Below are 21,752 nucleotides of genomic sequence, written 5' to 3' on the forward strand. Positions count from 1 at the left end.
ACAAAATCCTGACTATGTCATTAACAAGATGACTGATCTTGGTTTAGATACTTAATCACTGGTCCCATTTACGCCTCAATAAAATATCTCTTACCCTATCTAATTCACAAGGCTGTTTTCAAACTTAAAAGCAATATATAAAATATTAGTCTTTTATTATTCTCATTTCTGTTAGAAGATCACATGCAAAGCTTCTAAAAATGTGCTATCCACCTCACATTAAAGAGTATGGTTAAGAAAATATAGAGAAAGAGGTTAGGGATAGTGTTAGAAAAATAAAACTGAGTTTTACCCTTAAGTGAAGATGATCTTTATTTCTTGGTAATTTCTCTACAGACCTTTCTATCCTGTTGTCCAAAATTAGCAAAATAAATATTAATAAGAGGTCAGCATGCCAACTGACAGTGTTGAATAAAGAAGTAGAAATGGAAGTTCTGACACGCTCTTCTCGATTATAAAGGAGGAGGGTGACTAAGAGCAAGGAGTCAATGGAGATTATTCTTATTTGATGTTTCTCTAATAAAAGCCACTATTTTGGCTAGTGCTTAAATTAAGAGCTCAAAGTAGGCATTCCTACTACAGAGTTAAGGGACAATGACTACTAATAAGCAACACAATGATTGCATGACATCCTACTTAGAGGTGTCCAGCCAGTGGAAAGGCCCTCTTTAACCTAAAGATGAAAGATATCATATTTCTCCCTTACCACTGTAAGGGTATATTAGTTTAACTGGATCCAAGTTCCTTTAATTAAGCTTCTAAGAAAACTTGCAGTGTATTTTTAATGAGGTAGAACAGTGCTGTCTAACAGAAACATAATGTAAGCCATACATATGTAATCTTAAATGTTCTAGTAGCAACATCAAAAAAGTGAGAAAAGATAAGTAAGATTAGTTTTAAAATAATTTGCTTAACCCAATATATCAAAAATATTTCAACATAAATTCATAATAAACAATTGAGGTATTTTATATTCTCTTTTTGTACTGAGTCTTTGAATGTCTGAGTATTTTAACACTTAGACATCCCAATTCAGACTAGCCATAGTCATATATGACTAGTGGTTACCGTATTGGACAGTGCAGATCTAAAGGATTTTCTGATGTAAGCAATTAAGATCATTACACTTTCGTACCCACAACAGATCTTACAATGCTATAAAAACTGGATCGTATTTCTGAAATGTACCTACAAAGCATTTCCTTGATTAACTCATCAAGGTGGGAGTAATCACAGTTGTTATTTTTATAAGCAGAGTCAAGAAATTTAGTTATAAGGAAGAAATTATATAGTTATTACTTTCAGTCATAAATTACCTGTCCCAGCTTTAATAAGCTTAAAAATAATATCTGGAGACTAAAGGGGAACTATTTCTATATTTGGTACTTTCATTTATTAAGAAAGCCATGTCCCACCAATACTACACAATGGCTGGCAAAAATATACTGGACAAGGAGTAGAAAAGAAAGGGAAGAAATGGAAAACAATTATTTATATAGATGTAAATTTTAGAAGATTTTGATATAATTTATAAGCAAAAAGGCAATGTACCTTGTTAAACAGTGATGGGGTAAGTGTACAGTAGAAGATTAGTCAGTCCTGTTCCAATTAAGAAACTAAGGGGGATTAGAAAAGTCACAACAAAACTTGAAACTTGAAATATTACTTCCCTTGGTTAGTTTAGGCTTAAGCTAGTCAATCCTCTCTCCCTTCCTCTGGAGGAGGCTGTGCTGTTATATGCAAATTGTGTGCTGTAGCTAAGGTGAATGCAATTGTATTAGCCACACTGGACTTGCTTAACCACATACAATCCGAATTCTAATCTCCCGCTTAAGTTGCAGGGACTTATATTTTTTCCAGTTCAAAAAAGGAAAGAAGAGGTGGAGAGGCAGGCCAATTTCATCCTCTTTCCCATCTCTGTTCTCACATTAAAAATGTCAATGAAGCTTTCTATAATCTCCATGTCTCTTAATGCTTATGTCTGATAAATATTACAATTATCATTCTATATTAAAGAAATTAGGTACCCCATTATTTAAATTAGCCATTCATGGACCAAAGTACCTTACAGAATTCCTTTCCAGACCTGAATTTTATGACATCTGGCCAATAAATTGAAATGACAAAAGTATACTTTAAAGTCTTTAAACCATGTAGGCTATTTTATTGAGCAAAAAAATTAACCTTTGATTTGGGGATCAGCTTTGACATTTCATCAAACACACTGGGAAAATCACAGGGTACAAGGCACTGTACTAGCTAGACATGATGGGATTTATAGGGTTCAGATTATTCTCAAACCTTCAAGACCTCCAGGTCCAATGCCAATCCCCTTACCTACATCTGTCACAAACAGAATTCTTATACTAAAAAAAGAAAAATCACATGGAATACCACTATCAGTTGGTATTCAATGGGAAGAAAATGTTTCAGCACTGATCTCTCCAGTGTCTTTAAAAATCTAGCTTAGATAAAGTTGCTAAGGTGGTGTACAACTTGGGGCAGTGGCTATGTCCAGCCTGGAGGCAAAATGGAAATGTAATTTAAATTTTCGTATTGGTGGTTTTTACAGTCTTGGTGGTAAATAACATCTGTACCCTACACCAGGCTCAGTAATAGTACTTGGCATGACCAACCTTAGTCATCACTTTGGTAAGTGCTTTGGCACGGGCCACTGTTGCTAACCACCATCCTGGTGCAGGTCCTTCACATCTGCTCTCCTATGGATGGAAAAAAGGGAGTGTCTAGTGTCCATTCATTGGCCACATCACCTCCAATCCTATCCTTTACTCACACGCCTTTCAACTCAGGCCCAGGAGAAAATGATTTCATTTTTGGAAAGGAAAGCTAACCAGACAAAGCTATAGTACACTCTTAGCACAGTAAGACTTGGTGGGATGCAGAACATCCTAAAAGTGACAGCTGAAGGAACTAACCAATAGCACATTGCTGAAGAGGATGATTTAGGAAATATTCTGGCGAACACTGACTCTAACAGACAGACACAGTAGCACAGTGGACAGAGCAAAGGTCTTGAATTCTGAAAAATGAAGTTCTTAGCCTCACTTTAGCTAGAAAGACAGTGTACATTTTGTAAACTGTGAAAGGAAATGTGTACATTTTGTAAACAGTTTTGTAAACTGTGAAAGGAAATGGATTTTCATCAGTCATTAGCTTGGAAATGTGTGGGGCAATTCTTTGGGCCTTGCTTCCCCTAATGATAAATCTGATAACTTAATCAGATTGTGATAAAATAACCAGAACTCTTTGGAAGAAAGATGCAGTATATGAATAACAAAGATTTATCCTATTAACAAGAGTAAGTTTCCCTCTACCTGGAATGAATGGTCATTTCTCCATTTGTCAATCTAACACCTCTTAAACTTCAAGGATCAGCACAATTATTACCTCCCTTGTGAAACAGTCCCTGATTCATCGCAACAGAATGAACTGCTCCTTTTCCTTGGTGCTCACAGTTCAATACAGACCTTATTTTGACATTACTTCCTTCTACCCTGTGTTCTAAAATAGCTTATAGCCATATCCCACACTAAAAGGTGAGTTTTCCAAAGGCAGAGACTACCATATTCACCTCTGAATCTCCCTCATCTTCCTAGCACAGTGCCTTGCACAGAGTACCTGCTTAATAAATATTCCCCGAATTTACTGATTTTAGTCTCCCTTGGTTTTATGGCATCTTTTTTACCTCAAAAAAAAAAAAAAAAAAAGAAACCAAAAACAACAGTGAAAAAAGAGAAGGAACTAAGACAAACACGTAAGACGACGCATAAAGAATGGGTTCATTCTTTGCATTCCAGCTTTGGAATGCCCACTGCTGATCTCCATACGGTTTTGTCATTGACTATTATTAGTGAGAGCAAATGTTAGAAAGCACATAAAGGCAGACAATGTAAAAAAAAAAAAAAAAAAAACCCACCACACATCATGGAAAAGTTGTGATTTAGGATTATTCTCAAAATTGCCTTAACTTCAACTTGAATGGCGAAATTCATACCATCAAAGCCAACACAAGACATATTTTGCTATGCAAAAATCAATATCACCTTCAGACTGAGCTGGGAGTCAGCTGGATGTTTACTCATCCAAGGCAAATGGGCTAGTTGGATAGTATCTGTGTTATCTTTTAAGAACTCATATTACTGAAATAAAATTTAAGAAAAAGGAAATTTATTCAACCTAACTAGTTCACTGTCTTCACGCTAGTATGCTCCATTCTGGTCCTTGTTAATACTTCCCCCTCCATCTACCAGGCTGACTCTGTTGGTTCTCATCCTAACTGCTGTAGTTACACTGCTGTGTTTCACTTGCCACATCAGATCCTTGTGAAGTACAAATCTTATTTTTATTTGTTCATTCAGAACTTGTTCCTCTGCCTCCTATGTTTGCTCTAACAATATATCTTCTCTTTAACTGTAAATTCATTCAGGATAGAAACATGTATATTCTATACAAAGTATGAAGAATGTCATATGCAAAGAGATAACAATGTCTTTTGAATATTATGAGCATGGTTAGCTGTAAATTCTAAGCTTGGGAAAATGATGGAAATTTAAAAGGAACAGCTGGAAGTCAACTAAATTCTAGTCATACTAGCTTTTTATATATGAACCTACTTACTTCTATGTAAGTCTATTGCATTATCAGCATCATTTGAAAACTCAGACTCTGTAGAGGGTCTAAATATCCTAATTTGTCACACTCCTCATGTCAGCTCTTCCCTGTTTTTGAACATTTCTGCTCTAAGCTTCCTGCTGTGCTCTTAGCCTCTGACTATTTCTTTATTATACCTTTCCCTTTTATGGTTCACTTTCTGGCTTTACCACTCCAGTTGCTATTTCTCTTGACTGAGGGATACTAGCCTGTGCAGAGTTGTTGTGAAAAAGGAGATGACCAGAAGAAATTCACCTTCTGGTGGCAGCTGCCACCAACACACAGAAGCACTCACTCAAGATGGCTTAAAGGAGACAGTGACTCAATATATGACTAGAAAATTGAGCAATTCAGGCAAGTGCGAAAGGAATACTTTCTAATAACTCCTCCAAGATGACTAGTTACTTATTAGTATATATTTAGTTTAATTATTTGAAAAACTGGCTATTTTTGGAGGGGAAGGGGGTGTGAAGCAAGAAGGGAAATTGTTTTCAGAATCCCTAATTAATACAAGTGCCTGCTTTCAGAAAATCCTTCATTTGAGCTATTCCTTTTCACCTTTTCCTAGACAGTTTAGAATTCTTGGTTTCAGCAGCAATCCAAAAAGAAAGAATTGCAAACTTGCACATCAAAAATGAATAAAAATAAAAAGCATCATGATTTGGAACAAAAACCAAAACAGACTAAAACGAAAAAATACAAGAAGCAGCAAAATCATCAAACCTAATTCGCAGCATCTTTTTGAAGACAGGGAGGTTAGTTGGTTAAATATCACAGTGACCTGGCAGCTACTCTCCTAGCTTTGAGAGTTGAGATGTTTAGGAACGCACATCCATAAGCGGCACATGTAGAAGAACCACAGTGGCCAAGAGAGGTCTGAACTAGTGCTGCCTGGGCCAGCCTGTTCCACTCAACATGGATTTCCAGAGTTGCTGTTCTATGGTAACTCTCAGTGAGAGAGACAAAGAAATAGAACATTTTTAGAAACCAAGCAAAAAATGGAGGGGAATACAATACCTGGAAAGTTTATCAAGCATGTTGACAAGTTTCATGGCTTCATATTCTTTTTGTTCTTCTGTCATTTCATCTATGGGGTTTGGCATTGGTTCCTCTAAATGACCAGTGATAAGATTAATGCTACAAAAAGAAAAAAAAGTTATGCTGTATGTTTTCAAATTATGCTCTTTCTATACTTTTCTGGTCCAAGTTTTAAGTTATAATAAGAAAGAGTATAATAGCCAAAAAATTGGCAGTAGCAATTTTATGGTATAGAACTGCTATAGGAATTTTTTTAAAAAACTGAGTTTTCCTACTAATTTGCTTTGAGAAGTGGGTGATAGCTACCTTGCCAGCTTTTTTTTGAAGCATGGCTACTTTCTAAAAATTGGAAATTTGATTGGTGCCATTAGGATAAATATCCTTGGATGCACAGCTTAATTATATAGGGGACAAATGATTTCAGAGAAGAAGAAACCTATTTTGTGATACAGCATAAAACAAATATGTCAAAAAAATTGGAAAAATGATGACAGGTTGGAATCTGAAAATGAAAGCATGCCAATTTATAATCTCAGGAAATTAGTCCATTAGTGAGACCACAGAAGGCAATGAGTGTTTAAATAATAAAAGATAAAGCAGAACAATTTTAATCAGATTTGATCTGACTTAGATGAAAAAAAAAAAAGGAATGAAATCTAGTCTACCAAAAGACAGGTATGCCATCTCGCTTTCTGGAAATAGATTTACTAAAGTACTTAAAATGAATGTGTTCCATAAACTTTGTATGAAGTTCTAATACCAAACCAAACTATCCTCTTAATTAAAAGTCATACTATTTTTTTTTTTTTTGAGGAGGAGGAGGTGAAATAAAAGATAATTCTTTCAATGGCTGCCAAATATCTATAGTTTAACATCTTTCTGGATAATCAGGCAAGAGGTTATAATATTCTGTACCAGCCAAGGACAGAGAGTAATGTTTTTAATGATCAAATATCCCTGCAAATAGCAAAGTGCCAATAAATTACTTTCTAGGGTTTATAAACACAAATGCTTTCAGGGGCCAGGCCTTAAGGACAGACAGATGAGTGAACTGGTTAAGTATAAGTAATGTGGAGTATTGTGCACTAGGGAAAAATGGAGAATAGGTCTAGTCTAAACAGGGAAAAAAATCATGTGGGCCAAAACCAAGACATTGTGATTGATTACGTCCTCACGTGGCCAGCTTGCTGGCCTGGCTTTAGACTTTTCACTTGGGCAAATTGACTTCCTTAACTAAGCAGGGCTTTTCCTCACATAGAGCAAGGGCTAGGTACTCTAATGTTAGAAAAAATATTTCTTTTTCTACATTTCTCAGAGGCTGCCTGACAGATTCCTTGCAGAAGGACTCAGTGCTCACCATCCTCAAAAACTGGATCTCAAACATCTATTTTACCATTCTTGTATAAAGACCTTTGTCAAGGGCCATGGCTAAAAAACTTCTTTTTCCTTTAAAGCAGTGTAAACCCTCATCCTTTTAAACAAATGAAATCTACACAGAAAGCTGATATATGAAATAGATGAAAGTGGAACTGCTCAGGCAGAAGAGGGGCCAGGGATGGCCAAAGAGAGTAGGGGCCTAGAATCCCTTCTATTTGCTTCCCTTCTATCCTCACTCACTTGCTTCCTCTGAAGGCAGCCCCTAAGACACTTTCAGGAACTCTGGGGAAACAGTCTGAAAACCCACGGGTTTGTCAGTGATTCTTAGCCTTGGCTGTAAACTGCAATCACCTGCGAAACTTTAAAGATGCGACCTGGGCCTCACCTGAAACCAACTAAATGTTTTTTCCCAGGTGATTGTGGTACACATTGAGGTTACGAACCACGGGGATACAGCCCACCTGAGACACTCCCTGTGTGCTACTAGTCCCTCTCCTTTTTTTTTCAGGTGCTCATGCATGCTCAGTTGCTAAGTCGTGCCTGACTCTGTGACCCATGGACTGTAGCCTGCCAGACTCCTCTGTCCATGAGATTTACTAGGCAAGAATACTGGAATGGGTTGCTATTTTCTACTTCAGGGGATCTGCCCCATCCAGGGATCAAACCCAAGTCTCCTTGTTTCCTGCACTGGCAGGTGAATTCTTTACCACTGTGCCACCTGGGAAGTGTCAGGTACTCATAAAATAAAAGAAAAAGGCCTCAAGTTGGTGGCCATTAACAAAAATGTTGAACGGGGTCATCATATTTCCCAAAAGTCAGGAACAAAGAGGACCCAGATAAGGCTTCTGAGAAGGTAGTTTTTAAGAAGTCTCCAGATGCCACAATGAAAATGTAATTCCATCACTCATCTCTTATTTGCTTAGGCATAAAACAACAGGACATATTTTCACTGGTTTCTCTTCTGCTGCCTGTTAAATTAGAAAAACAACTAGTCTTAAAAATAAGTAGGTAAAGGTACTTATAACGCACATGCCACTTTCCAAGCAGACAAAAGAAATATGGCCTTAGAAGAAGGTATAAGGCAAGACAGGTGTATTAACTATTTTAGGTCATGCTCATCTGTCTCTTAAGAGAAGTCTTCTCTCTTCAAGTTCAATGGAAAGGTGACAAAAAAAATTAGATCCACACACTGATTTAGAATATAATGAAATTAGCACAGGCCGTCTTGTGCCTTAGGGAAAAAAATCTGTCAGGAGGATACCACAGCACATGAAGTCAGGACATGATTCTTGGATCAGGGCACATTTGATTCTTTTCTTGGTGCTTTTAAGGACTTAGTGGAAATGATGACTCTCTTCCACAAGCTCAAGTCTGCTGCTGCTAAAATGATTTAACAACTTGCTGTGAAATTAGCTACTAGAGTCATACAGTGCTTTGCTCACTGAGCATAAAATTCACTCTTACAGACTAAGAACTTACCATCCTTTACCCATGTAGTAAAACATTCCAACCCCCCCGCCAAAACACTCTGAGAATTGAGCTTTCAATTTTTTCCTTGAAAAAACATCCCAAGCCCCAAACCCCAAGCTGATACTCAGAAGAATATAACCACCACCACGGCATGCAGAAGTTGCTGAACTCTGCCACTCAGTTATGGTTAAAAAAAAAAAAAAAAAAAGCAAAAACGCCAATATGCGCGGGGCAGGAGGCAGCCTTAGACACTGTCTCCCCTCCTGCTCCCCACTTCAAACCAGTCTCATGCAGTTTTCCCACCCAGAGAAAGAGAAAACAAATAATAGTCACCATCACAGCAACAGACTGAGGCTTCATAAAGGAGTATTTTCGCTGAACAAATACTTGCTACCTTTATAACCTTAAGAGTATAGTCTGAGATGTAACTTTCCAGGTTTCAGAATCTTAACACTGAAATGCTGGGACTGGTTTTTTGTCCAAGACTCTGGTCCTAAGATACTTTAAGTACACTAACCACAGTAGATATTTTATTGGGTAATTTTATATTTATCATAGTTTTTCCCACCTTGTCTCTGCTCCTGGCCCCCATATTTTCATCACTCCAATCCTAACTCTTCTGTGTGATATTTCATCAAGAATTTTGTATTATATATAATGCTGTTATATGACTGCAGCTATAGGTCTGGAGACAAAAAGGATTAAGACTTTTACTCTTCAAATTGTTGCTACATTTGGCCAACATCAATTGCATTATACTACTTCACTTAAAAAAAAAAAAAAAGGAGCTATTAAATGTTCCCTGAGCTATAAGAAAGTTAACATCTATCTCTAAAAAACATAGGTCAAATTTTACTCCGAGCATCCTGGTTAACAAGCTGTAAAGTCAAGTCCCTGCAGAGGCTAAGGCAGATAAGATGAACAAAGAAGATACATTATCAAATCGAAGGAGCTTATGCCTGGTATGACAGGGACCATAGTCACTCAACTCAGTCAGGTACCGTGTGGCACTGTAGGCCTAATGTTATCAGAACTTCCATCTTTTCAAAAGAAGGAATCTAAATTTTCATCTGAAAGATATGAATTCTAAATTATTTTAAGCCCTATGTAAAACAGATATTAAAAACATAAAACCAAATAACCAATGCAACATCAGGCAAGTGAAGCAAAACCTACTTGTGGGCTAAATCTAGTCTGTGGACTAATGACCTGCAACTTCTCGGAAAGGGATCAGGGTTTTTAGAAGGCGTTTGTGAGTCCAGATTCAGGAAGAAGAGGGCAGTGGGGTGGGAAAGGAGACATTATGTGCTCGTGAAATTAGAAATATCTTTCCCGGAAAAACTCTCCATAACATCTGCCACTCATAAAACAATAAACAGAGTGGAAATTTACCATACCCTGTTTTCTTGAATTCCATCTGCTGGCCCCATTTCCTAGCTAGATGTGGAACCTGAAGAAGGCAGGGACCTCATCTGTCTTGGTTGTCCTCATGATAAGAAGGGGCTGATCAACTTAAATTTACTAACACCTTAAAAAAACTAATGTATTCAACAAAAATTTACTGAATGCCTACTGCACATGAGGCACTATTTTGGGGACATCTCAATGAATAAAATTCTCTCATGGAGTTTTACCTTCTACTGGGAAAAACAGACTAAATGAATAAGTAAATTGTATGGTATGTTAGAAGGTGATAAGTGCTATGAAGAAAAAAGAGCAAGCAAGTGTGAGGTGGAGGGGTGAAGGAAGGATTGTGGCAATTTTTATTGTGGGGACAGAACAGACTTTACCAGGAAGACGATAACTGAGTAAAGACATGCAGAAGCCAAGGGAATGGCCTTCTAGCTATTTGGAGAACAGGCATTCCAGGCAGGAGGAGCACTCAGTGCCGAGGCCTCAGGAGTGTGTCTACAGCGTGACAGACAGTGAAACACCGTGGTGATAGCACAGTGAGAAAGGGTACATGTATATCACTGTAAGGACTTTGATTTTTAGCCATTGGAGTTTTGAGCAGTGGTAATGTTTGACTAACATTTTTATAAAGATCACGTTGGCTGCTGTGTTGAGAACTAAAAGAATGACCAAAAAAAAAAAAAAAAAAGGTAAAGAAGTAAAGTAAAGTAAAAAAAAGTAAAGAATGAGTAAAGAATGACAAAGATAGAGGTAACAAGATCAGTTAGGAAGCTATTTAAAATGATCTCAGAGAGAGATAAAATTTGAGCTTGGACTAGAATAGTGGCAGTGATGGTAATGAGGGGTGACTAAATTCTGAATGTACTATGAAGGGAGAGCCAGAATTACCTGAGAGATTTATATGAATCAGAATGAACTGAATAAAACTTTTAACTTTCAGGGATATCAGGATTTATAAAAAATATATTTTCCCTTATTTTCTATTTTGGTTATATCAAAGAAAAATAATAGATGCTCTAAGAACAGGGAGATTACATGAAGGGCAAACTCATCTCTCATTTTGATTGGCCCTGAAGAATATGGTAGCAGTTAAAACACAAGCTTTGACTTCACACATGTTAGGATGGCTAAGATATTAAAAGAAAAACCTGAAAAATAATAAGTATTGGAGAGGATGTGGAGAAACTGGAACCCTTGTGCACTGCTGGTAGGAATGTAAAATGGTATGGCAGTTACTCAGAAAATTACACATAGCATTACCATATGATCTAGCAATTCCCCTTTGGGTATATACCCAAACTTCATCATTCACAGCGTTATTCACAACAGCCAAAAGGTGGAAATAACCCAAGCATCCACTGATGGATGAGTCGATAAACAAAATGTGGTAAATACATACAACGGAATGTTACTCAGCCTTTAAAAGGAAGGGCATTTTGACACATACTATAATATGGATGCATTTTAGAGACATTTTAAGTGACCTTAGTCACAAAAGGAGAAATACTGTATATTATTTCACTTACATGAGGTTTCCTAGGCAAATTCACAGAGAAAGTGTAACAGTAGTTACAAGGGGTTGTGGAGACAGGGGATAGATAAAAGTTTCAGCTGGGGAAGATAAAAAGTTCTGGAGATAGATGGTAGTAATGGCTACACGTTAATGTACATGGTGCCACAGATCTGTATGCTTAAAATGGTAAATTTTATGTATATTTTACCCTCAAAATAAGGCAGAGTGAAAAGTACAATAAAGCCTGCTTTGCCTACCTCAAAAACAAACAAACAAAAATCTCAAAAAAAGACCAGCTCTAGAGTTAGGTCACCTGATTGCTCATGAACTGTGTGCCCTAGACAAGTTCTGGAAACCATTGAGCTTTATTTTCCTCATCTGTAAAATGTGGATAACCTTTAGCCCAAAGTTTGCTATGAAGATTAAATGAGATAATATTATGAAAGTTCTTAGTACAACACATTAGATACTCAGTAAATGTCATTTATTCGCTCAGTTATGTCCGACTCTCTGCAACTCCATGGACTGTAGCCTGCCAGGCTCCTTTGTCTGTGGGATTTCCCAGGCAAGAATACTGGAGTGGGTTGCTATTTCCTTCTCCAGGGGATCTTCCCAACCCAAGGATCGAACTCACATCTCCTACACTAGCAGGCAGATTCTTTACCACTGAGCCACCAGGGAAGTCCCATTCAAGAGTACTGGAGAGGGTTGCCATTGCCTTCTCTGACATTCAAGAAATCACCAGCTATTATTAGCATAAGTGAGCTACTTGTCAAGAAGTAAGCAAGCCACAAGTCCTTGAATTCAGTGAGTTAGTTTATTAAGTTAAGTCATCACCATGGAGCTGCACATGCAATCTTCATTAACTAAAGAAGCCATGCAACAACTAGGTTTTTTGTGGAGTTTGCTATGGTTAAATCCAGTTTCAAGATATTTTAAAGAGATACCAGTTAATAATGTTGACTGAGGTGAAAATTTGAGAATTACTGTATAAGTAAGACTGATTTCACATTTAAGAAGTAGGATAAATTATGGAACAATGTCTTAATCAAAGATTTTGCATCCTATTAACAATGCAAAGAAATAGGGTAATGTGGTATGATTCATTTATTAAGTATCATGGATCAGCAATATAAGTAGACATACTAAATACACATATATACACCAAGTTGCATCTAGGCAACTAAAAAAGCTCCAAGATACTTTTAAAATTACAGTACTTTATATGTTTTTTATATTGGGCTGTTGGTTTCAAGTGATATCCTTGATATAAAGGATATAAAAAACTATGGTTGTAAATCTGTAGGAAATAAAATCTGAAGTAAAGCTCAATATTGTAGATTCAGATAACACAGCTCTTGCTGGTCATTTCTTCAAATTAAAATACAAAAGAAAAATCAGAGAACTCAATTTGCAAAGTGCAAAGCTGGTGTGAATTGTAAATATCACAAAGGCGAGTTAACCAGTATGCACAGCAGTAGAGGCAGTGATTTTATTTTCAATTCTGGTCTTTAGAGATCTGAATTTAGATTGTGTTTCATGACTGCTTACAGGAAATTAATTCTAGTTCCTAGAAAGGCTAGTTACAACCTACTATACATAAATATACCATCATAGTCTAAACTAGGCAAAACGAGAAATCTTCAAGTCCTAGTTCTGGTTTATCTACTTCAAGAAATATTAAAAACAAAGCTATCTCTTCATTTGTATAACCCCAACATATGGAGAAAATTATAATGGGACTTGACTTAAAGCAGCATAACAAAATCTTGACAAAAGAAAACAAAGTCATTTGTGCTGAAGAAACTATAATATCTATACAGCTGCTGCCATAGCTACTGTTGAAAAATACATGGTCAAGAAGGAAACACCCCCAAATTGCTTAGTAGTATAATACTTTTAATCTGCTGGGTGTAATTATGAACTAGTGTGGTGTATTAAGAATATAACAGGGCATCCTACAGTTCTATCCACTTTGGCCCTTCCCTTCTTCTGCCCCTCCATACAGCAGCTCTTTTTTAAAGATACCCTTTTGGACTGATAGGCTCCTATATACCATACCAAGCCTAAAGGCAACTAGTCTAAAATGAGTCAAATGTCACTAGGGTACACATCTGTCAACTGATGTTTGCAATGATGTACAAAGCACAGTAATCAGTTACATTATACCATCTATACAGTCAAGGAGCCTTCATACTCAGAGGTGGAAAAGAAACAGGTAAAAAGTTAGAATTTAGAAAGGTGTGCTAAGTCACTTCAGTCATGTCCAACTCTTTGCAACCCTAGAGACTATAGCCTGTCAGGCTCCTCTGTCCATGGGATTCTCCAGGCAAGAATACTGGAATGGGTGGCCATTTCCTTCTCCAGAGAATCTTCCCAACCCAGGGATCGAACCTGCATCTCTGATGTCTCCTGCATTGGCATTGGCAGGCAGGTTCTTTATCACCAGCACCACCTGGGAAGCCCTATACATTATATCACCAACACAGTCAAGGGGCCTTCATGCTCAGAGGCATAAAAGAAACAGGTATAAAGTTAGTATTTAGAAATGTGGTTTCTCTTTTATACAGGACCAAAGCTTATTTAATTATTTTTTTACAAACATGGCTAGACATACACCAAAAACCTGTGTGGCATATACTTGATGCTATGACTGTATTTTCTCTAAGTATGTTAATTGCAGAAAGCTATTTCCAGTCCATTAAATACATTTATCTTGACACAGAAAGGACTGTTGTGATATTAACTGTCTCTCATGGCCTAAATGTAAGCTCCATACAATTCTTAGTTTCAGATTCCATTAAAGGATTACAGGTTACCTTGGTGCATTAATCAGAATCCACTTATATTTTTGACAACGGGATGAGGGCCAACTGAATAAAGGGTAATTTCTCTGCTTCTGCCAATACTAACACTGTTTGTGAATAAGTGCATCATCAGAGAGGCAGACTGTGATCCTGAGAGCACTGACTGGTGATGATTAATCAGGCGGTAGGGGAGTAAGTCATCCTTTCAGATGCTGACTTTATAAACTTGACCAGATTGCTAAGAAGTTTTCATAACAATTTTAAAGGAAGAAGTTCTTTGAGCTTGTGGATCACTGTCCACAAAGGATTATGCACTTTGTTTACCACCACTTCCATGGGAACCGTTTTAATAAATATTTAAAATTAACAAATAAAACACTGCTGCACCTGAAAGAGGGAAGATGTAAGAAAAAACAGAAGCAGATCTATCTGAAAAGGGAAGATGTGATGCTATGTTAAAAGACATATTTACACTTGTAATGAGCAGTGTTTAAGAAACACAAGATTTCACAATGGTGACTATTCTGGGCACACTAACACACCATTCCTATATTAATGATACAGGCCAAGTCCAAAGGCTGAAGAAGATTCCAACCAGGGATGTAAGGCCTAAGCACAAAATTCTTCTATGGTCAAGAGTCAAGATAATAACAGTATCACACATCATGGTCCTTGATTTCGAAAAACAGTACTTTCCTGAAATCTAACATCACTTCCATAATGTAACACATTTCTATTTCCTGTACTATTAGGAGACACCCAATGTTCTTATATTTTTTCTGAGGTTTTTCTTGTTATAGTAGTATTCTTGTGTGTGCTGGATATATGTTAGTCACTCAGTCATATCTGACTCTTTGTAACCCCATGGACTGTAGCCAATCAGGCTCTTCTGTCCATGGGATTCTACAGGCAAGAATACTGGAGTGGGTAGCCATTTCCTTCTCTAAGGTATCTCTCCGACCCAGGGGTAGAACCCAGGTCTCCTGCATTGCAGGCAGATTCTTTACTGTCTTAGCCACCAGGGAAGCCCTGCTTGGTATATGACCAATGCCATTTTAGAAGTCATCCACCAAACAAATTCAAAAATATACACTGAGATGCAATGATATCAACCATTCATGAGTACTCAAGAATTTCCTGTGTTATCTGACTGTGTCCACATACCCGGGTACACACTGAAAGCTTAATGTAATTTCTTCTTTAATTTAAAAATATGAGACTCTTTAAGTGGTACATTTTAATGTCTCAAATAGAGGATATTAAACTGATATGGAAATACAGTTTATGAAATGAAAAAGAAGCTAGCAAGAATAATTTAGAATGATGACTTCTATAATTATCCAAAGATTAATATATTATTTTTCTACCTTAGCTTCAAATATCTGATAGAGACGCCCAATTTATAACATCTAAATGGTGTCAGTCTTAAGAATTTAACGCTTAATGTCACTGCTAGCTTTTTTTCCCCAAAAGCCGTTTTCTTCTGGGACACACTCTGTAAGATCTTACGAAGGCTGAAAGATTTGGGAATGCCACAAGTAACACCATCTACTCAGACCTGATTTGCTAAGAATACGGGCCCTATAAGTCTTATCTGATTAGGGAAGGATATTTTTTTTTTGTTTCTTTTACATTGGCTTTGGCAATGATTTTGGTTTTGAAACTTCATCAAACTAGAGAGTGATCTTTTTTACCTTCTGACAACCCATTACTGTCATTTCAACAAGGCACAATCTGCACTTTTAAAAATGGGCTGTATCTTGCAGTAATCATTTTTATAGCCCCGATCAACTACTACGTGATCCACATCACACTCTAGAAGACTGTGGGTAGAAAACAGCATACGTCGATGTCATCATTGAGAGGGAAGGGCATACCCTTTTAACATTCAGTAACAGAAACCAAAAAACTGAGCTCAAATAACTCCTAATAAGTAGAAACTAAAAAATTTACCTGGGATTGGAGTTGAGAGGGGGATGAAAAGGATGGGAAGGGGGTAGAAGAGAGTAGAGGTGGTTTGTTTCGGGATGAGAGACAACTAGTGTCTTTGACCTACAGGCACTGAGTCAAGGAAAACTTGATAAGAGTCTCTGGCTTGCCTACCCAGCGGACTAATGCCTCTGCTAAAAGATGGTTCCCTAGTTGCTAAATTAAAATTTACCACAGAGCCAGACTTCTTTCCTTTGGCTAGTAATGTGCCTTGTGGCTTTACTTGATTGACTTATAAGGACTTTCACACAAGAGGAAAGATCAGAATGTATGGAACCTACATTTAGATTTCTGAGAAAGACTGAAGCATCAGATAACCAACTTAAATTCCTGGTCTTGCTTATACCTTATAAAATCTCAACTTATGGAAAGGAGGGCACGAAATAAGCAACAATATCCTTTAAATATATGACAGGAGATGTCGAAAAATACTACCTCTCTTAATACTTAGGAGAGGATGATGAGCATGTTAAAAGTATCATGCTGCAAAACATTTTCTTGCAATATTATCCTTCCTCAATCACTTGATGTCATTCTCTAAGGCACTAGCTATGCAACCACCTCTAAAACAATATTAAACAGAAGCTTCCAAATCCACAAAAGAAGAGAAATGAAAGACAAAGGAAGTGAAAGGCAAATAACCAATCCAAAGGGAGACAAAGTTAGGTGAAAAGAAATGTGATACTATACTTTGGTTTTGCATTTTTGTATTCTTCAGTGTCTGTGTCCTCGTCCTCTGAGTACCAATTATCTCCTCTTCCTCCAGCCAAGAGGCCCCTGGCCGCCAACAGTCCTGCAGCATTCCCATAGCCAGTGTATTTCAGGAGACTATCCACTGCAAAAACAGAACAGGTTTTTAGACAGGAATCCTTGAGTGCTCACTGTCATCACCAACGACTCACCAACACAGGGAAGCTGGACATACATGCCATGGTAGTAAATCTTAAAAGTTGAGAGCCTGTCAAAACGTGGTAGTAGTAATCCTATATGCTCTGAGGACCAAAACCCTTTTTTAAGGTATCAGAAATTCAAATGGAGCTGTTTTGAATACACTCTGTGGCAGGAGTGGGGCTTCTGTGACTGCCAGGCCATTGGTAAGGGTGATGTTTTAAGGTTTTGATCACAAAATTGTTCTCTTTATTCAGTTTCAGAGAAATGATGATTAGAGTTAAGGAAAGCCAGACTGGGATTTTACCAATATAGCATATAATGTAAAATCTTTCTTATTGCTTTTATAGAAACTGGAGGGAAATAAGGAATTACGATAATAAGGAATAACAAAACCTAAGTGAAAGTTGCTCAGTTGTGTCCAACTCTTTGTGGCCTCATGGACTTATACAGTCCATGGAATTCTCCAGGCCAGAATACAGGAGTGGGTAGCCTTTCCCTTCTTCAAGGGATCTTCCCAACCCAGGTCTCCCACATTGCAGGTGGATTCTTTACCAGCTGAGCCACAAGGAAAGTCCAAGAAAACCTAAGGATATTAGCAAATGTAAACAGGATAGGCTAAGTTACTGCTTTTTCAAAGAAATCAGAAAAAGTATGGAAGCACATTATATATACCCAGTGAGTATAAGGCCAGGAACTGCTGGACCTTAGTGACGACTCTACCACTTATTAGCACATGGACCTTAGGTAAATTATTTTGCAGTTCTTTACTCCAGTTTTCAGATATACAGAACTGGAATAATACCTAACTCACAGATTAATACATGCAAGGTACTTAGAAAAGTATCTGGTGTTAGGTTGGTACAAAAATAACTGCTGTTTTGGACAGTGAAGTTTGAATGAATCATCGTAACTAGGCTCAAATGCATCTTTATTAATCAAAATAGGAACCATTACCATCAACACATTTTGCCAACAAAAAGTAAGTTTGTTTATTCCTATAGTGTAAAAATCCACGCTTCAGGATTCCACAAACTCTTAGAAAGCATTTTCTGCCTCCTGCTGGTTGTGGAAGCATTTTTCCTTGCAAAAAGTTGTCCAAATGACTGAAGTGGTAGTTGGCTGGTGAGAGGTCAGGTGAATATGGCAGATGAGGCAAAACTTCATAGTCCAATTCATCCAACTTTTGAAGCATTGGTTGTGCAACCATGCAATCAGGCATTGTCATGGATAAGAACTGGGCCCATTCTGTTGACCAATGCTGGCTGCAGATGTTGCCATTTTCAGTGCATCTCATTGATTTGCTGAGCATACTTTTCAGATATAATGGTTTTGCCGGGATTCAGAAAGTTGTAGTAGATCAGACAAGCAGCAGACCACCAAACAGTGACCATGACAATTTTCTGGTGCACGTTTGGCTTTGGGAAGTGGTTTGGAGCTTCTTCTCAGTCTAACCACTGTGCTGGTGGTCATTAGTTGTCATATAAAATCCACTTTTCGTCACATATTACAATCCAATTGAGAAATAGTTTGTTGCTGTGTAGAATAAGAGAGGACGACACTTCAAAATGATGTGTTTTTTTTTTTTAATTTTCAGTCAGCTCATAAGGCACCCACTTATCTTTTTCATCTTTCCAATTTGCTTCAAATGCTGAATGACTGTAGAATGGTCGGCGTTGAGTTCTTGGGCAACTTCTCTACTTCCAATGGCCAGTCACTACGCTCACCCTCAAGGCTCTTGTCTTCTTTGCAAAACTTCTTGAAACACCATTGCACTGTACCATGAAGGGCACTGAGAGGATGTAGGATGAACAGTCCAGAATAGAATTGTTCATTAACTTTTCAAATACTTTAATAATGGAGTATCTCCCTTGACACTGAAAATAGGTAGTTTGGGAGCAAGTAAAGGGAAGTCTGCTTTCAAAGGACTCAGAAACTAGTGAAATTTATGCAAAAGGAAATATGGATTAATAATGTAAGTAGACTAAATAAAGCTTTACATTAGTCACTTTTAACTATTTTCTACATTAAAACCTATTGGTAACTGTGGTCTCTTTGGTACTAATTCTCAATTAGTGGGTGTTGGGTAGAATCGTCAGAATTTAATGAGGGATCATGGTGATATAATTTGAAAGCCCTCTGAACAAATATGATAGGCTCTATCTTTCCATCAGTTCTTCTACAAGATGGAGTGATTTAGATAAATTAATGGATTCTTAATGGATTATTACATGTGCATGCTCAGTCATGTCCAACTCTTTGTGACCCTATGGACTGTAGCCCGCTAGGCTCCTCTGTCCATGGAATTTTCCAGCCAAGAATACTGGAGTGGATTGTCATTTCCTGCTCCAGGGGATCTTCCTCATACAGGGATCGAACCCATGTCTCTTGTGTCTCCTGCACTGGCAGACAGATTCTTTACCAATGCACCATCTGGGAAGCCTTAATGGTTATTAGGGGAAGTGAATAAACAGTGTATACAGATATTCCTAATATTCATGAGCCCAGACATGGTCAGACACAAAGTCACTGAGGCTGAAGGATCATATATCTGAACCCACATTAATAATGACACTCTCATTGCAAGTTTTTGGATAGGATATATTTTTAAACAAATATGGATATTTAGCAGTTCCAGAAAAAAAAAATACTCACTGAAACTGTGAAAGTCTAAATTGAGATGCTATGAATAAATGGTTTAAATAAATATACTAAAAAATAACTAAAAAAGACAAAATTTAAATAACCACCTACAGTGGCTAAACATTAAAATAGTTTAAGAATATAGTTTATGAAAGGCCAAAATAGGTTAAAAAGAAGTCAACAGAACACTAAATAACCTGCTTTCTTATGTAGAAAATCCTCCTGGAAGCTAGTGAATGGTAAAAATTCCTAGCACTTTTATGAAAACTGTGCTTACTGTTCATTCACTGGGAACAAACTTTCTGTGTCAACTCTGTGATAGGTTGGGTTACAAAGACTGTTTCAGACACACTTTGCTTTCAGAACAGTAGATAAGGCTATAGCTGATAATTTAAAAATCAAATGAACATTTGCTAATAAGATAAACACTTAAAAACTGGGGTTGGGAAGGAGAGACAAATGGACTACAAAAACCACACAGTGAGGAGGCATTTTCTTTGTGAAGTTCTGATTTATAATACTGATATCTAGTGGAGTGTTTCTAATTACTTTTTAGTCTATTTTTGAATATTCTCTATAATATCCTATTTGATATTGGGAAAGTAGTAAAAGGAAAATGCACTGAATTTGGATGTTAAGATGAGCTGTTAAGGCAAACAAAAGATCTTCTGAGTGATCCTTGAAAGAAAAAAAAAAAAAAAAAGAAACACAACATATGTTTTTGTCTTTGTCACAGTACTCATCCATGCACTTACAGATGAAACTGCTGAAGAAATGAAACAAATGACAAGAAAGATTTCCCCATGATTTTATCAAGATGCTAGAGGGCACTATGAACAGAGGAAAGCAACCACAGCAGCACATGGCAAAGTCAGAACTGCACTGGTAGTAATGACATTACTGCTTATACAAAGCATGGGTTTATCACACTTGACTAAGAGAGAAAAAAAAAAAAAAAAGGCTTTGCTCTTTTACTGAGGAGAAAGAAGGGCAGAACCAGATTCTACCAGAAACCATTCCCCCCTCTCTGTTACATAGAGAAGGATTTACAGTACTTTTCCTTTCAGTTAAATGCTGTGACTTTTTGAAATACTGTACTAGAAGCTTCCTTTGACTAGTCTCTGTACTTCCAATCTCACACCCCCTCCTCTCCTGGTTACACACAACTCCCTTATATCCTTGTAAAGCAAAAGTATGACATAAGCACCTTTCTGGATAAAACCTCCAAAACCTCTCCCAAAGGCTAAAGCTCAAATTCTAAAACAGGGCCTAGAGGGATCATTTTCTTGCCTCTGCCTTCTTTCCCAAACTCATCTCCTACTGCTCCTGTGCAATGTAGATTCCTCACACTTTGAACTAGTCTCTTTTCTGTATATAACAAGGCTTCTTCCCACTTCTCTTTTCTCTTAGATGAAGACTTTCTCTGACCTTTTCCACACCAACCAATCATTTCCTCTCCCAGGTTGCTGCTGTACCTGGCACATTCTTCTCTTACGGTGCTTACCAAAGTATATTACAATTATTCCTTTATATGGAAAAGTCCATAAGACAGTGTATTCACTACACTGAATTCATAGACAGCATTAATGTTTGGTCTTTCATTAAACATTTATGGGGTACCTACTACCTGTAAGGTACTCTGTTAAACACTGGGGAACCAAAGGTGAAGAAGACAAGATATCTAACCTAGAGAAACTCAATGTCCAGAATAAAAGTTTAACAAAGAGTTATAACAAATGTCAGAAGTATTTTAAAAAGAGAGAGGAATAAGTAAAAATGGTACAAAGCAGAGAATGATGAACTCTTCATTGGATGATCTTCACACAGATGACACAGATGAAGATTATGATCTTCAAGAATACATAAAGCTCACTATGCTAACAAGGATCGAAGAAGCATTCCATGCAAAAGGAACAGCATCTGCAAAGCCATGGAGATGAGCC

The 21,752-nt window shown here is 37.3% G+C and overlaps 1 protein-coding gene across 5 annotated transcripts in view; it reads right to left on the reverse strand.

Moving 5' to 3' along the window:
* The window catches only part of RIC8B (RIC8 guanine nucleotide exchange factor B), a 102,869-nt gene that overhangs the window by 11,856 nt on the left and 69,261 nt on the right, over positions 1 to 21,752 (reverse strand). For 2 of the 5 annotated variants that reach the window (XR_005719910.1, XR_005719911.1), the window contains exons 8-10: positions 16,969 to 17,113; positions 5,689 to 5,808; positions 2,637 to 2,720 (exon numbers count right to left, since the gene is read on the reverse strand). Coding sequence is in view for 2 of the 5 variants with exons in the window: in XM_040234789.1 (XP_040090723.1) it covers positions 5,689 to 5,808; positions 16,969 to 17,113 (265 nt within the window). In the remaining 3 variants the exon portion in view is untranslated. The remainder of the gene's footprint in view (positions 1 to 2,636; positions 2,721 to 5,688; positions 5,809 to 16,968; positions 17,114 to 21,752) is intronic. The other 3 variants (XR_005719912.1, XM_040234789.1, XM_040234790.1) reach the window with 2 other exon arrangements.

The sequence above is a fragment of the Oryx dammah genome, unplaced genomic scaffold (genome assembly GCF_014754425.2).
Source record: "Oryx dammah isolate SB20612 unplaced genomic scaffold, SCBI_Odam_1.1 HiC_scaffold_29, whole genome shotgun sequence".
NCBI classification, from domain to species: Eukaryota; Metazoa; Chordata; class Mammalia; order Artiodactyla; family Bovidae; genus Oryx; species Oryx dammah.